We start from the raw sequence: 13,896 nt of genomic DNA on the forward strand, positions 1-13,896 counted from the left end.
ATAACTTTTAGGATCTGTTTCAAAATTTTATTTCTTAAGAAGATTAAATAAAAATCCCCTAAATTTCCAAATGAATGATTTGGGCCGAAAGAAAAATTACGAGGCAAAACACGTGGACACGTTGCTTGAATGGCAGTTATCAATATAGACGAGGGGTATTATAGTAAATCAACTATTTTCCTTCGCCAATGAAACCGCCGACTCCACCGTTCCCCCAACTATAAACCCCTTCCTCCGATTTCCCTCCCCGGCATTTATGACTGCTTCTCCCTGAAGCCAACAAATTTCGCTCTCAATTTTCACCGACGAAGAGATTGGAAGTTCTTCATACAAAATGCGAGGCCACGATTGGATCAATACGGTTCTTCCTGATGAGTTGATCGTTGAGATCTTCCGGTGCCTTGACTCGAAGCTTAGTCGCGATGCTTGTTCTCTTGTTTGCCGGCGTTGGCTCAAGCTCGAGCGCCTCAGCCGGACCACCCTACGAATCGGTGCAACTGGTAGTCCCGACCTCTTTGTTCAGCTCCTTGCTCGCCGGTTTGTCAATGTGAGAAATGTCCACATTGATGAGCGATTGGCCATTTCTTTTTCCCTTCATCCAGTAAGGAATCAACGTTCACTTCAATTCTCTATTTGAAATACATTTAGGTTTTCGGATGATTTTTTTTTTTTTGATGTGTTCACCAATGGAATTTGCGTGTTGATTTGATCTCATGCTTGTATTGTGTGTAATTGAAAACTTCGATTCACGTATCAAGCACTCTGGAGACTGAATTAGAATACTGATAATACATTGGTGAATTTAGGTCAGAGGATAAGGAGAAAGTAATCGGCAGAATGGTTCAATTTTACACAGGGTGATTGTACGCGTTGTATTTAGGTCATTCTATCAATTTATACTAGCTAGCTCAAGAAACAGTTTTATTCAGGGAGGTGAAATGATTTTTAAGTTGTGTGCAACTACAAAATTTTAATTCCATCAAATCAGAGCTACTCGAATGAAATTACCCTTGCTTGTTTAAGTGATTATCTTCTAGATGGATAGCTTGGCCTGACATTTTCTACTTTTTGGGTACTAATTGTTGTTGCGGCAAAGAATCGTTTTGTTTGAGTTCTGTTTGATCTATTGATTAGTTTCTTCTTCTTCTCTGGCTGTTATTGTTATCACTTTTTTTTTTTAAATCTCCCCTCACTGCCCGTCCGAGTTGAAGATTTAATTTAATGAAATTAATAAATCAATCATCAAATTAAACCAAAACATCACGAAGATTTTTTAGAATTTTATTTGGAATTTTTATGCAGAGACGAAGACGTCGCAAAGAAGCCACGCGCTTGCCATACCATGGAACTGATAATACTGGGGCTGAAGGTGTGTTGGATTCTTCTTGTCTGTCAGATGCTGGGCTAATTGCTCTCTCCGTAGGTTTTCCAAACCTCGAGAAACTAAGCTTAATTTGGTGCTCTAATATTTCAAGTCACGGTTTGACATCCCTAGCTGAGAAGTGTAGATTTTTGAAGTCACTGGAGCTACAGGTAATTGTTAATTTACAAGTAAGGAACATGCCTAAATCAGCGGAACGTCAATTTTAATAGAAATAATACCTTGTGATACATTGAAAAATCATTTTCTCATTTAAAAGCTCATATATAATTGAGACTCATGTTCCTAGTTTGTTACTGCTGCAAATCTACTGTGCTCGACAACTATCTTTTGGAAATTCAAGCCCAGTAGTAGGCGTGCCTTGTTCTTTTCCTTCTCTTTTTACCTTATTGTTTTGCTTAACTATCATGTCCGTGCAGGGTGACACCTGAACATTTGGGGACAACAAAGAGATAGGTATTTAATATCATAGGTAGAAAGGTGGCCATCACGACCTTACTTGAACAGGATCTGTTCCATGGATTTTACAATTATGTCATTGTGTTCTAAGGTAGGAAGGTAGCTATCTTGGTTTGGGATGTGGGCCCTTGCATTGTGTCATTTAGAGTTTAGACATCCAAATGGCTTCAGAAAAGGCAGATGGCACAACCTGCCCATATATGTTCTTCACTTGTTCAAGTTCTGCCAATGATAGAATCTGTTCTTTTATGTATGTGGTTAATAGCTTTTATTTCTAGTAGGATAGCTGTGTAGCCAATTTATGAGTCATGCTTTAGACTGAAATCCTGTAATGAAATGGGTTCATCTGGAGTTGCAGCTGAAGTCTAGCTTGGCTGAATCGGAATTTATTTTAGGACTTCCTATGTGGATGCTTCTATCGATAATAATCGTGGTTTCCCCAATGTGTTTCACCTATGCTCTTAAGGTTGGTTATGTTGGGTCAATGTCCTCTCTGAGATGTACTTATTTAACTCTGATATAGGGCTGCTATGTTGGGGACCAAGGTGTAGCTGCAGTTGGAGAATTCTGTAAACAACTTGAAGATGTAAATCTGCGTTTTTGTGAAGGGTTGACTGATGCCGGTTTGGTTGCATTAGCCCGTGGTTCTGGGAAATCATTAAAAGCATTCGGTATTGCAGCTTGTACCAAAATAACGGACATCTCATTAGAATCTGTGGGTGTGCACTGCAAAAATCTTGAGGTGTTGTCGCTGGATTCAGAAGTTATCCACAACAAAGGGGTGCTTTCTGTAGCTCAAGGCTGTCCACATCTGAAAGTTTTGAAGCTACAGTGTACAAATGTCACGGATGAAGCTCTGGTAGCTGTAGGCTCCTTATGTCCTTCTCTGGAGTTGTTGGCTTTATACAGCTTCCAGGAATTTACCGACAAGTAAGATTCTTTTAAATATAAAAGTAGGAACTTAGTATCTCCCTCGACATGGAGACTTCATTTTTGTGATAACCAAGCCTTCTTCTGAGCTGTTTAATTCGAAGTCAAGGGAGTTTCTCTTTTGGGATTTATCTCCTTGATTTAAGATAGGGATAATGCAGCCTGACTTCATTGGACATGGAACACTATATCTGATATTTTTGTCAAAATTAAGTGTGTATTAATGGTTGACAGGTACTAGCATCAGAAAGAATCTTGATCTCCACATTTTTCATTTATTTACTCTCCCACATTCTTTTAATGATGATTCAGGGGTTTACGTGCCATTGGAGTAGGCTGCAAGAAGTTAAAAAATCTCACTCTAAGCGATTGCTATTTCCTGAGCGATATGGGCTTGGAAGCTGTTGCAGCTGGTTGTAAAGGACTAACACATCTTGAAGTGAATGGCTGCCACAACATTGGGACCATGGGACTTGAATCCATCGCAAAATCTTGCCCGTATTGTTTCTTTACAACTCCTTTGGACAGTCTTTTTAGAGTATTCAAATATGTACTGTCTAGATTTATTATCTGCAATAATTGCTGGCTTCCTTGCTGTGGGATTTCTTGTAGAGCTATTCTTGTTCATGGAAATTGTTTGTATGGGTCATTACGGGTCACTTTCATTTAATCACAATGATTTTTTCCACTGTTGATTGTCTAATCTTTATTGTTTTATTCTGAATCTCTTCATTGTTCCTCTTTTTCAGCCAACTCACTGAATTGGCTTTGCTGTACTGCCAAAAGATTGTTAACTCTGGTCTCCTTGGAGTTGGTCAAAGTTGCAAGTTCTTACAAGCACTTCACTTGGTGGATTGCGCAAAAATTGGAGATGAAGCGATATGTGGCATAGCCAAGGGATGCAGAAATTTGAAGAAACTCCATATTCGTCGATGTTATGAGGTCTCTTTCTCTCTCTCTCCCCCTTTTTTTTTGTGACTTCATTCATCATTGTTATCGGTTATAATTTTTCTTTGAAGGCAGCTCTACATTTTTGCTTAGAAAATTATATTTTGTTTGATTGTTGTTATGTTGTTCGTTGCATGTTTGAGTTGAGTTTTAGCAGGATGTCTAACCAAATTTGTTAATTTTCAAAAAGAAATGAAGAACAACAATTTCATCTTCATATTGCTTGAGTGATACTTTACAAATTTGGAGTTCCCATCAGTGAAAACTGAAAAGTTGTCGACAACTTTATCTATTGATTTTAATGTTGACTGCCAACATTAGCTTTCCTTTACTGTGTATTTGATCCTCACTTGGTAAAACAAGTTGTATTCGGCTTGGATTTATCAATCTACCCTGCCTCAAATATTGACATTCAAGTGGGAAGGAAGAGAACTAACTATTAATGAAGTTATTTCTTTTTATACTAGGTTGGGAATGCAGGAATCATTGCTATTGGCGAGAATTGCAAATTCCTCACGGACTTGAGCGTCAGATTTTGTGATAGGTACAAATTTTTTGATCTCCCCCAACATAAAAAAGAAAAAGAGAGGGAGGAGAAGACTTTTCTTTTTCTCTCTGCCTCAATCCTTATGATTTTAACTTTTAACTTTTAGGGTTGGCGATGAGGCACTTATTGCCATTGGTAAGGGTTGTTCCCTTCATCAGCTGAATGTCAGTGGGTGCCATCGTATCGGTGATGAGGGAATTGCAGCCATCGCTAGAGGTTGTCCGCAATTGAGTTACTTGGATGTAAGCGTTCTTGAGGTAATGCCCCTTGTTTCTCTCTTTCACTGCCAGTTTGAAATAAATATCTTTGGGGACTATAAACACCTTAAACTTAAAATCATTTTTAAGCACAGGCCAACTTTCATTTGATGTTCACAACTAATCCGTTGGTATATTCATTTGCAATTTCTCTTTTCATCCTTGTTCCTGAACTAAAGCTTCACAATTGCTAGAATTACAATTGTACACATTAATTCCATTAAAATGTTACTACAAGAAAATTTCCCTGGACGCCGCACCACAATGCATTTCTCAACCTGGAAATAAGTGACCATATTGTAATTTGTCCAATCCCTTTACTATTATATGGTCGAACCATGTAGTAGTTGGTTGGTTGAACTGAAAGAAACAAAAAATCCCCACTTAGCATTCTACTGATAGTTGTATTTCCTTCATCATCAGTCTGCTATGGAACTATACAGTTTATCACTATAATTAGATCTTTTATCCCAACATTCTTAATGTTCTTGGACAGAACTTGGGTGATATGGCAATGGCTGAGTTAGGGGAAGGCTGCCCATTGCTCAAGGATGTGGTATTGTCCCACTGTCACCAAATAACTGATGCGGGTATAATGCATCTAGTGAAGTGGTGCACCATGATTGAATCCTGTCACATGGTCTACTGTCCGGGTATTTCTGCTGCTGGAGTCGCCACTGTCGTTTCTAGCTGCCCCAGCATAAAGAAAATTCTCGTTGAGAAATGGAAGGTGAGTGAGAGGACAAAGCGACGTGCGGGTTCAGTTATTTCATACCTTTGCGTGGACCTCTAGAACCTTTTCTCATGCTTGTGTTCGTGTTGGTGATAGTTAAGTTCAGCAAATCGATTTGAATTTGTTACGGTTTTACCTTTCAGTTGGCCTTTGAGGTTATTTTGTGCTGTATGTTCAGTTGTAGTTAAATAAGAAGAGGAACATGCTTTTGTCAAAAGAGAAATATTGACAGAACTTGATTAACCTCGTTGATACTATTGTATAGAGGAGCTAATTAAGGGATAATTCTGATGTGAATTTAAGAAAATCCGGCAGTTTTGCGAGAATGTCCCCTTGGGGTGGTTTGAACCCAATTGAGGCCTAGAAGGGCTCAAATTAAGCTTCAGTAGGTGGTCTTGACTTGGTAGTTTGTTACTAGGTGGTCTTGACTTAGTAGTAACAAACTAATTTATATAATGGTAACAAAGTAGTAAGTTCTTTTGGCCGAGGGAAATTTTATTTTATTTTATCATCTATCATAATTGTTCCATGAGTATGTTTAAATTATGTCTTAAACTGGGATTTGCCTTTGCTCTTTGTTTCAAACAAATATTCTAATTGAGAGTTTCTTTTTCGTTTAACACACTGTTGACGTGCAACATAAATGTGCAAGAATCGACTCCTGTTGCCATGGTTGTGTGCTCTTGGATGACCAAATCCACATATTTTCTGCATTGTATGGTTTCAAAAATCATTATCGATACTCCTTTAGGTGCCGAGGCTTTGGTGGGTCGTGGCTTGCCCCTCACAATGGTGTTTGTCGTTTGTATCATCTCGTACCATTTTCTCAGATTGACTAACATGGTTAATTGCTTTCAGGGCATCTCTCCTGATATCCATGATTTTATTTTCGAAATTTGGGATCCCACTACATCTTTTACTATAATTTTCTTGGCATCTCGTGATTCTTATGGTATTTCTATACACAGATTTAAAATTTTTCTGATTGGCCGATCTCTTCTAGTTCTTCTGATAAAAGAAGTTTCACCATTTGGTCTAGAGATGTCAGATCGTGATTTCGATCCTAAAAGACAGACAAATGACAGATAAATGTACAGAACATTCTGTAAGTTATATTATGTATATTTTAAACTTTGAAAGTGGTGAATCAAAATCATCGGTTAATTGAATTTATAATTTATAATGTTTTGTATGTGCTAAATTAGCAAGTACAATTTGTTCTTTTATTCATGACAACTAAATCTCTTAAGATTCACAAATGAATTTAGGGGAACAAAATTAAAAAGCACAAAAGGGGTAGCTTTAAACATAGCACTTGAAATTAAATACAAAATTTAAAAAAAAAATCTATCCCGACTTTCTATAAAGCTTTCTATAATTTCAATCTTTCTCTATTTTGAGAATTTCTCAAAAAAGATGCGTAAAAAATCTTCTAACGAACAAAATGATAATTTGATAAATTATTTTTTTACTATTGAAACTTTTACGATGTTAATTTTTTCTCATATAGAAACTAAATTATTCAAAAAGAGTTTATTTTGTAAATTAAGAAAATACAAAAAAATGTATGATGTAACTTTTGGAGAAATTTAATATTGTAGTGTAAAAAGGTAGGAACTATATATTTCTTTTTAGGTTTTTTCTTTAACATTGAATGAAACTTAAATTCTTGAGTTTTTAATCTTAGATGACATCGATCACAATTCTAGATTTTTAGAATCAAATAGAGTTTTAGTTTTCAAAGTTCTCAATATTTCAAGGTCTGCATGGCATTTTCATATCTCTAAGGTTTAACGTTCTCAATTTCTGTATTTATTTCATTTACAGAGGTTTCAAAGGGATCTATACGAACTAGAGTTAAAGTTGGAATTAGTTCCATCTTTCTCTTGACTTAAATACTTACCCAATGTATTTTAAAATCCGATTAAACTTTTAGAGCGATCTAAGCTTAATCACCATAGGAGTTGATAAGTTCATAACATTTTGTACAGATTGAAGTTACATGAGTTTCTACCTTATGACCCTCCTACCTCCCCACTTAGTTAAGATCACTTTGGCAGATACCATACATATATTAAGTTTCTGATCTTTTTTTAAAATAATGTATTTTAAAAAACCAAAGACAAATGCGTGGACCCCGCTTCCTTTATTTTAAAATTTAAAGATATTGAATATATATTTTTTATTTATTTAATATTTAATACGTTGTATTTAATTTTTAAATTTAAAGATATTATATACGTGACCTCATCCTATCTCATCATTTTCTCCCCGCCGTCCTCCACCATTTTCTTCTCATTCCTCCCGATTTTTCCACGGTGGTCGACGCACGATAGGGTGGAGGACGGCGGCAAGCGACGAGATTCATTTTTCGTCGGGAGTCAATTTCCTACCTGTCGCTCGCAAGCAAAGTCGTGTACGGATACACAACTTCCACAAAACTACCCTATTTTTGTATTTTTATGAATAGTTTAACTTCCACCCTATTTTTGACATTAGTTTTTTAAAATACATTATTTTAGAAAAAGATTCCCAAAACAACTTTCTTAAAACTTTTATGCTCTAAAAAGAATTCTTCAAATTCGGAATGTTATTTTGAAATTTATTTTGGAGTTTTCTTACCTTTTTACCCCACCCGGTCTTACATAAATATTTTAACCCAAAAGAGATTCCGATTCCCAGTAGACAGCACCGTTTCCCGGTCATCTCCATCCATTTTCCCGAATCGGTGGTTATTGAACTTGAGCATCCGTCGCGGAGAAGAAGCTATGCCTGATAGTTGCGGCATAAGAGCCATTTGGATCTTCAGCAACTTCGACGCTGTCATTTTCTCCAGGTTATCTCTTCCTCATCTGATCTTCCTCGACCGCGTGAACAAGAATCGATGTTCTTAGAATTTTGTTCTTATAGTTTCATTTTTAATTTCTTTAGCCTTGCAATTTAATCGCTCAATTGTTTCTTGTCATTTTTGAATTCGTTCGTTCGTTTTCTTTTCGAATTATCGATGCTTTTTTGTACATCGATGTACAGATTCTACTTCCTTAGCTTTTAATTTTGATGTTTCTGGTGCAATAATGCTGGTTTCTTCATAATTCAGTCGGATTTCATATTTATTTGATTATCTAATTCCTTCTTCTATTGGCGTCTCTTTACAGGAGGTTTCCAGTGGTAGAGAGGCGGTGGCGAACTGCATGCAAGATCGAGAATGACAGATGTAATTCAGACGACATTACATCTAACGTGTCTCCGGTACTTCCTAATGATTCGGAGTTAGCTGCTGCATTTGTTGAGAGAAAGAAGAGGTTAGTTGAGATTATTGTCAGTTTTCTTGTTAAAAAATTCGTTAGGAAGTTAATTTTTTCTTTCATTTCTACTAAGTCGATGGCCTAGTTGTAGTCTAATGCATTAGATTTTAGTGTCGTTTTGGTGTCGTTTTTGTGATGCATGTCAAATGAAATATCAATCTCTGGCAAGTCTTTGTGATCATTTGGTGTTTGGTGTGATCTTATTCTAAACAAAACTTTGTCACCGCTAAATTTATATCAATCTAGCACAGAGTAGATTTTCTGGTGTAATTGGTTTCAGAATATACTAAATACGAGCCGTTTCCATCACTAAGTTTGTTGTGTAATATTTTTGTCTGTTCTTTGTTAGTACTTAATGCCAATCTATCAATTGTAGTGGATTTGCTGGTTTCAGGATGTAGTTGTACAATTCTTTGCTATCATTAAGTGTGGGGCATGGTCTTCTTCTCACAAGTTACATGTCTTTATCATCGCATAATGTAATATCACTTGTTGTAGATTTACTGGTGCTGATGGTTTCATGACTTAGTAAATGCTAATCTTTGTCATCATTGAGTGTGCTGTTTGATCTTATTCGCACAAAGTACTCTGTTGTTGCTTTTGATAAAGGCTAACTATGAAACAAATTAATGGAGATATGCTGCTATCAGTTGTTATTTCCTGCAAAATCCGGCAAAAAAGGATTAATGGTCATAAAAAGTTCTCGAGTATTGATGCTCACATTTGATGAGTGCTTTCTACTCCTTTCATCCTCTCTCCCCTCATTGCTATCAATTTTCCGTCTTTGTACAGAGAGGGATCTGCCCGTGGGTTTGGCATTCGTGTTATTCAGTCATCTGAGGGAAGTGATTCTTGGGTTGATGACCCTATTACACAGCATATCATTGGACTTCATGTGAAGAAAGAAGAAGGGAGTAGTATCTTTTTATGGCCCCTAATATTGAACATAAAGAGTCATTATTCCATTCTTGTATTGCCCTTAGTTGAACCACAGCACATAAAACATTATGCAAGTTTGTGCAGAAGATCTGATTGTGGAAGTGCTATTGGAGCAGAAAGTTCCTTATCCTCCCTCCTGCTTGATCTTCCTTCCATCACAGGGTAATGTAAGTTATTCGCTCTATTATATTAGGAGTAGAATACCATCTTCAGTATTTCGAAGGCCCTGACACACCAGTTTTATAATTTTTCTGCAGGGCATTCATGGTTGCTCTTGCTATTGGTGACGTAATCACTGGTGATTTTGTTGAACCTGATGTCCTCGTCAGTGCATCTCCATCTGTGGGAGGTTTATTGGATTCATTAACAGGCAGCATAGGAATATCAGGAATCTCTGCTAGGGGAAAACCTGTAGCTTCTCCCAGCTCATCTGCCAATCCTTCTAGCAATACTATGGCAGGAGCTCTTAATTCAGACGCCCCTAGGCCTTTGGATAAAGATGCACTTAGATCTTTCATAAGCAGTTCAATGCCCTTTGGTTGGTATTTGGTATTACTCTACATCGCTTTTTCAAAATTTATTTCTTTGCTGGTGCAGGTTCATGTATCTGACTGGCCTCTTTTTTCTTTTCTTTTTGGTATTGATTATATATTAGGAACACCCTTGGATCTCAGCTATACCAATATATTTTCTATCAAAGTAAACGGTTTTTCCTCATCAGATCCTCCTCCTGCTGATGTTAAACAACCAGCATGGAAGCCATATCTGTATAAAGGGAAGCAGAGAGTGATACTTACAATTCACGAGATCATTAATGCAGCTATGTATGACAGGGATGAGATTCCAGATAAAATATCAGTTTCTGGTCAAATAAATTGTCGAGCTGAATTAGAAGGGTTGCCTGATGTTTCCTTCCCCTTAGCAGGGTCGAATAAGGCTCGCATTGAGGGCTTATCATTCCATCCTTGTGCCCAAGTTCCCGAACATGGCATAGATAAGCAAGCTGTGATGTTTTCTCCCCCACTTGGTAATTTTGTTTTAATGCGTTATCAGGCGGTATGTGCTGCTGGGCCTCCTGTTAAAGGATTTTATCAATTATCCATGGTCTCTGAGGATAAAGGTGCTTTTTTGTTCAAGTTGTGTTTGATGGAAGGTTATAAAGCTCCCCTGTGTATGGAATTCTGTACTGTGACTATGCCTTTTCCTAGAAGAAGGATTGTATCTTTCGATGGAACTCCTTCAATTGGAACAGTTTCTACTACCGAACATTCAGTTGAGTGGAAAATTTTAGCAAGTGGACGAGGACTCTTGGGAAAAAGTATCGAGGCAACTTTTCCTGGAACAATTAGGTTTGCACCCTGGCAAATCCAAAGATTGTATTCTTCAAGTTCTGTCACTCCTAATGTAGAAGAGGTAGATAGTGATGTCGAGGCTGAAAGTGCAAGCAATGTGGTCAACATTGAGGAGTTTTTAATGGAAAAAATGAGCAAGGATCTTCCTCCAGTCGAACTAGAGGAGCCATTTTGCTGGCAGGCTTACAATTATGCCAAGGTGAACTCTTCTATACTATTAAGAATTATAACATTTCTTTGCTTAAGGTTCGAAGTTAGTTCTTTTTTTTCTAAGCACAGTTCAAACTTAAATCTTATTGTAAAGTAACTGTGCTTGCATTCTCCTGTTAAGTTGAATGACCTTGTGCTTCCTATCATTATCATTTACTTTGGAATCCATGGCATGAAACCTTCTGCATCTTCTTTTTTCCTTTACATCATATGGAAAATTCAAGGCATCAGACAATGGTTTTATATAATTATCTTGTTGTGGATAAGTGAAATGTCCAACTTATCTGTGCTTGTCTGATGGTATGTTGGAATTTTTTGTCTACCTACACGGAAATTCTGCTGGGAAGGAAGATGCTCTGCGCCTTCTTCAATATTTTTCTTTTGTTATTTCTCATGTGTTCAAAAGGCATTGTATGCATATTGCATAACCTATTTGTAGGATTAATGATGGGTTGGGTGGTTCCGATTTGAAATATAGTTTATAGGAGGTTGTCTGAAACACTTTTTTTGTTGATTCTGATCTCAGGTATCATTCAAGATTTTAGGGGCATCGTTATCAGGAATATCTGTTGATCCTAAATCTGTGAGTTTCAATCCTGCTTTACAAATCTCATTCTGGTTTAGTAAGCTACGCTACATGTAGTTCCAGCACTCATGATCAGACTGTTGAATGCATGCATCCACCGATGCATATATATGTTAAACCAGTATGATTTTAGATGTAGCTTGACGCACATGGAGTTATTTTAGGGTGCGTAAAGCTTACTTGCCCAGATTTATTCCACCCGTTTTTATGTACATTTTCAGCATTTTCTGATAGCTACATCCACGGCAGATTTAGCATAGGCTCAGGGGGCTCGAGCCCCCCTCAACTTTATTGTCTTTATATAATATATATAAAGAAAACGACTTAATTATTAATATTTATCATTAGTTTAGTGGTTACTCTAATTGTCAGTCCTAGGTTCAAATCTTACCTATGTAGTTTATTTTTCATATTTTTCTTTTAGCCCCCCGTCAATATATTTTCTAGATCTGCCACTGGCTACATCACATGTTTATATTTGTTGAATCTCTCCATTTTTGTTCGTGGCATTCTAATTCAACTACACCATAAGGTTACCAAACAAAGGAAGTACAGTTACTTTTCTCCCTCAACGTTCTCTGGTCGTGGTGATAATAAAATTTTTCTGCAATTATTTGCTGAGTTTTATTTTGCTTGGTTGGAGTCCTATTTTGTAGGGTTACTACCGCTTGTGGGCCTTGTTTTTCTATAGGCCCTTTATTCTTCATCTTTTCTTAATCAAAACTGGTCTTCTATAAAAATAGAAGGAAAAAAAAAGAAAAAAACTTTCCTCCCCTTAGATTTAATTGAGTTGTAAAATGGTTTTTTCTTCATCTTCAATCTTCCTCCCATTGCGACTCTTATACTCTCTTGACATCCATTTTGCCTCTCCAATAATGCCCGCAATATTTACTCTTGAACGAATATCTTCCCCTTTTTTGCACACAAATTAGCGTATTTTCTGTTTGTCTTTTATACCATATGAAACTGAAAATAATATATGTTCCTCAACTCTTCCAATTTTTCTGCACGTTCAGGTTAGCATTTATCCAGCTGTTAAAGCTCCAGTAGAATTTTCAACCCAGGTTTGTAATTTTACCATGGCGGGCTCTTTTTTTCCTTTTTTTCTTCTTTTTCATATGGTAATATAATAATAATATTTTAAAAAAACCCCGAAATGCCTTCTTTTCTCTGTTCTACAACTCAACGTATAAGCTTCCATCACATAGCACTTTAAACGTGCAAAGCTAAATTTTTTTTCCCTATAATGAAATGAAAAGCACTTCTTGTCTGGTTGCTATAATGTTTTCGGCTTCCTGTTTATTAAGTTTGTAAAATTTTTTGTTAACCTATTCATTTCATTATTGAAATGCACAGGTTACCTCCGGGGATTACATTTTGTGGAACACCTTGGATAAGTGCCCGTCTGTTGCCTCAGAAACAATATAGCTGGTACATGCCACTTTGTTACACAGTTGTGATTTTCGGTGGCAACCAGTCTATTTTGGTTCCGTTACTTCTCCACTTTACTATTACGAAAATCTTCCATATTTGTGCTAATAGGGACATGTATATTCTTATTGAATCATATTATATTTGTTCAAGACTCGTCTGGCCGGTCAATGAACGATTCCCTGCAGCAGAATTCTGTGGGTATATCCTTCCGGTGAGCAGAATTTTGCAATCACTTTGTAGTCTTTGTTACACAAGTCTTGTTTGTACGTTAACGTTAACATTTATTTCACCGAGACGTGCACAGTGAAATTAGGGGGTCCAAATAAATGTCTAGCTTGTTGAAGACCCTGGGCTTTTGAAAAACTAGAATGGGTTTAGCATTAGAGTGAACTAATATGAGTTCTAGAAAACACCGATTCTTGTGTTGGGTTACTATTCATTTTTGTGGTATTCTGAATTGTTATTTCGTTCTCTTATATATTTTAATAGAAAAATATGCTCTTGAAAAAGAGATGACCCAATTCATAGCTGCAGCTGGGGTGAACGGGCTGATTCCAATTGGTGAGTGCTTGAAATTGTCTTCATGCACAAACAGTATGAGAAAGGCAAAATTACTACTTTACCCCCAATTCATTTATGGGTTTTCAAATTCTACAACAAATTCATTTGTCATTTTAATATGAAATGATATTAGCTATTAGGCGTTTTCTTTTTTTAAATTTTTTTTTTTTTTTTTAAATATGATAGGGAGTTTATTTAAAAAGAAAAGAAAGAAGATAGATTGTATGATTTGGGTCATGTCATGCACATAAGCT

At 36.6% G+C, this 13,896-nt stretch overlaps 2 protein-coding genes across 4 annotated transcripts; both read left to right on the forward strand.

Moving 5' to 3' along the window:
* The first annotated feature begins 219 nt into the window (after positions 1 to 219).
* On the forward strand, positions 220 to 5,768 carry LOC103497910 (F-box/LRR-repeat protein 4). Its single transcript, XM_008460311.3, has 8 exons — positions 220 to 601; positions 1,303 to 1,533; positions 2,364 to 2,770; positions 3,083 to 3,268; positions 3,520 to 3,712; positions 4,186 to 4,262; positions 4,372 to 4,522; positions 5,019 to 5,768. The coding sequence occupies exons 1-8, from the start codon at positions 335 to 337 to the stop codon at positions 5,313 to 5,315; spliced, it is 1,809 nt and encodes a 602-aa protein (XP_008458533.1). The 5' UTR covers positions 220 to 334; the 3' UTR covers positions 5,316 to 5,768.
* A 2,154-nt stretch (positions 5,769 to 7,922) lies between these two features.
* On the forward strand, positions 7,923 to 13,544 carry LOC103497909 (AP-5 complex subunit mu). Of its 3 annotated transcripts, none has more exons than XM_051091834.1 (9): positions 7,923 to 8,091; positions 8,411 to 8,557; positions 9,353 to 9,661; positions 9,757 to 10,037; positions 10,155 to 11,050; positions 11,588 to 11,644; positions 12,664 to 12,711; positions 13,004 to 13,078; positions 13,190 to 13,544. In XM_051091834.1, exons 1-8 carry the CDS (start codon positions 8,024 to 8,026, stop codon positions 13,073 to 13,075), a joined length of 1,878 nt encoding a protein of 625 aa, XP_050947791.1. In that variant the 5' UTR covers positions 7,923 to 8,023; the 3' UTR covers positions 13,076 to 13,078; positions 13,190 to 13,544. The 3 variants fall into 3 exon arrangements, with proteins under 3 accessions (XP_050947791.1, XP_050947792.1, XP_008458532.1); XM_051091835.1 differs by having other exon boundaries at positions 13,232 to 13,544; XM_008460310.3 differs by having other exon boundaries at positions 13,004 to 13,544.
* Positions 13,545 to 13,896: the final 352 nt, after the last annotated feature.

The sequence above is a fragment of the Cucumis melo genome, chromosome 11, assembly GCF_025177605.1.
Source record: "Cucumis melo cultivar AY chromosome 11, USDA_Cmelo_AY_1.0, whole genome shotgun sequence".
NCBI lineage: Eukaryota > Viridiplantae > Streptophyta > Magnoliopsida > Cucurbitales > Cucurbitaceae > Cucumis > Cucumis melo.

Excerpts from the sequence above, each read along its gene's own strand:
- LOC103497910 (XM_008460311.3), top strand. The coding sequence starts at position 335 with ATGCGAGGCCACGATTGGATCAATACGGTTCTTCCTGATGAGTTGATC. Across the intron at positions 3,713-4,185 it reads ATATTCGTCGATGTTATGAG|GTTGGGAATGCAGGAATCAT; the intron begins GTCTCTTTCTCT and ends TTTTTATACTAG. Across the intron at positions 4,523-5,018 it reads TGGATGTAAGCGTTCTTGAG|AACTTGGGTGATATGGCAAT; the intron begins GTAATGCCCCTT and ends GTTCTTGGACAG.
- LOC103497909 (XM_008460310.3), top strand. The coding sequence starts at position 8,024 with ATGCCTGATAGTTGCGGCATAAGAGCCATTTGGATCTTCAGCAACTTC. Across the intron at positions 8,558-9,352 it reads TTTGTTGAGAGAAAGAAGAG|AGAGGGATCTGCCCGTGGGT; the intron begins GTTAGTTGAGAT and ends GTCTTTGTACAG. Across the intron at positions 10,038-10,154 it reads AAGCAGTTCAATGCCCTTTG|GAACACCCTTGGATCTCAGC; the intron begins GTTGGTATTTGG and ends ATTATATATTAG.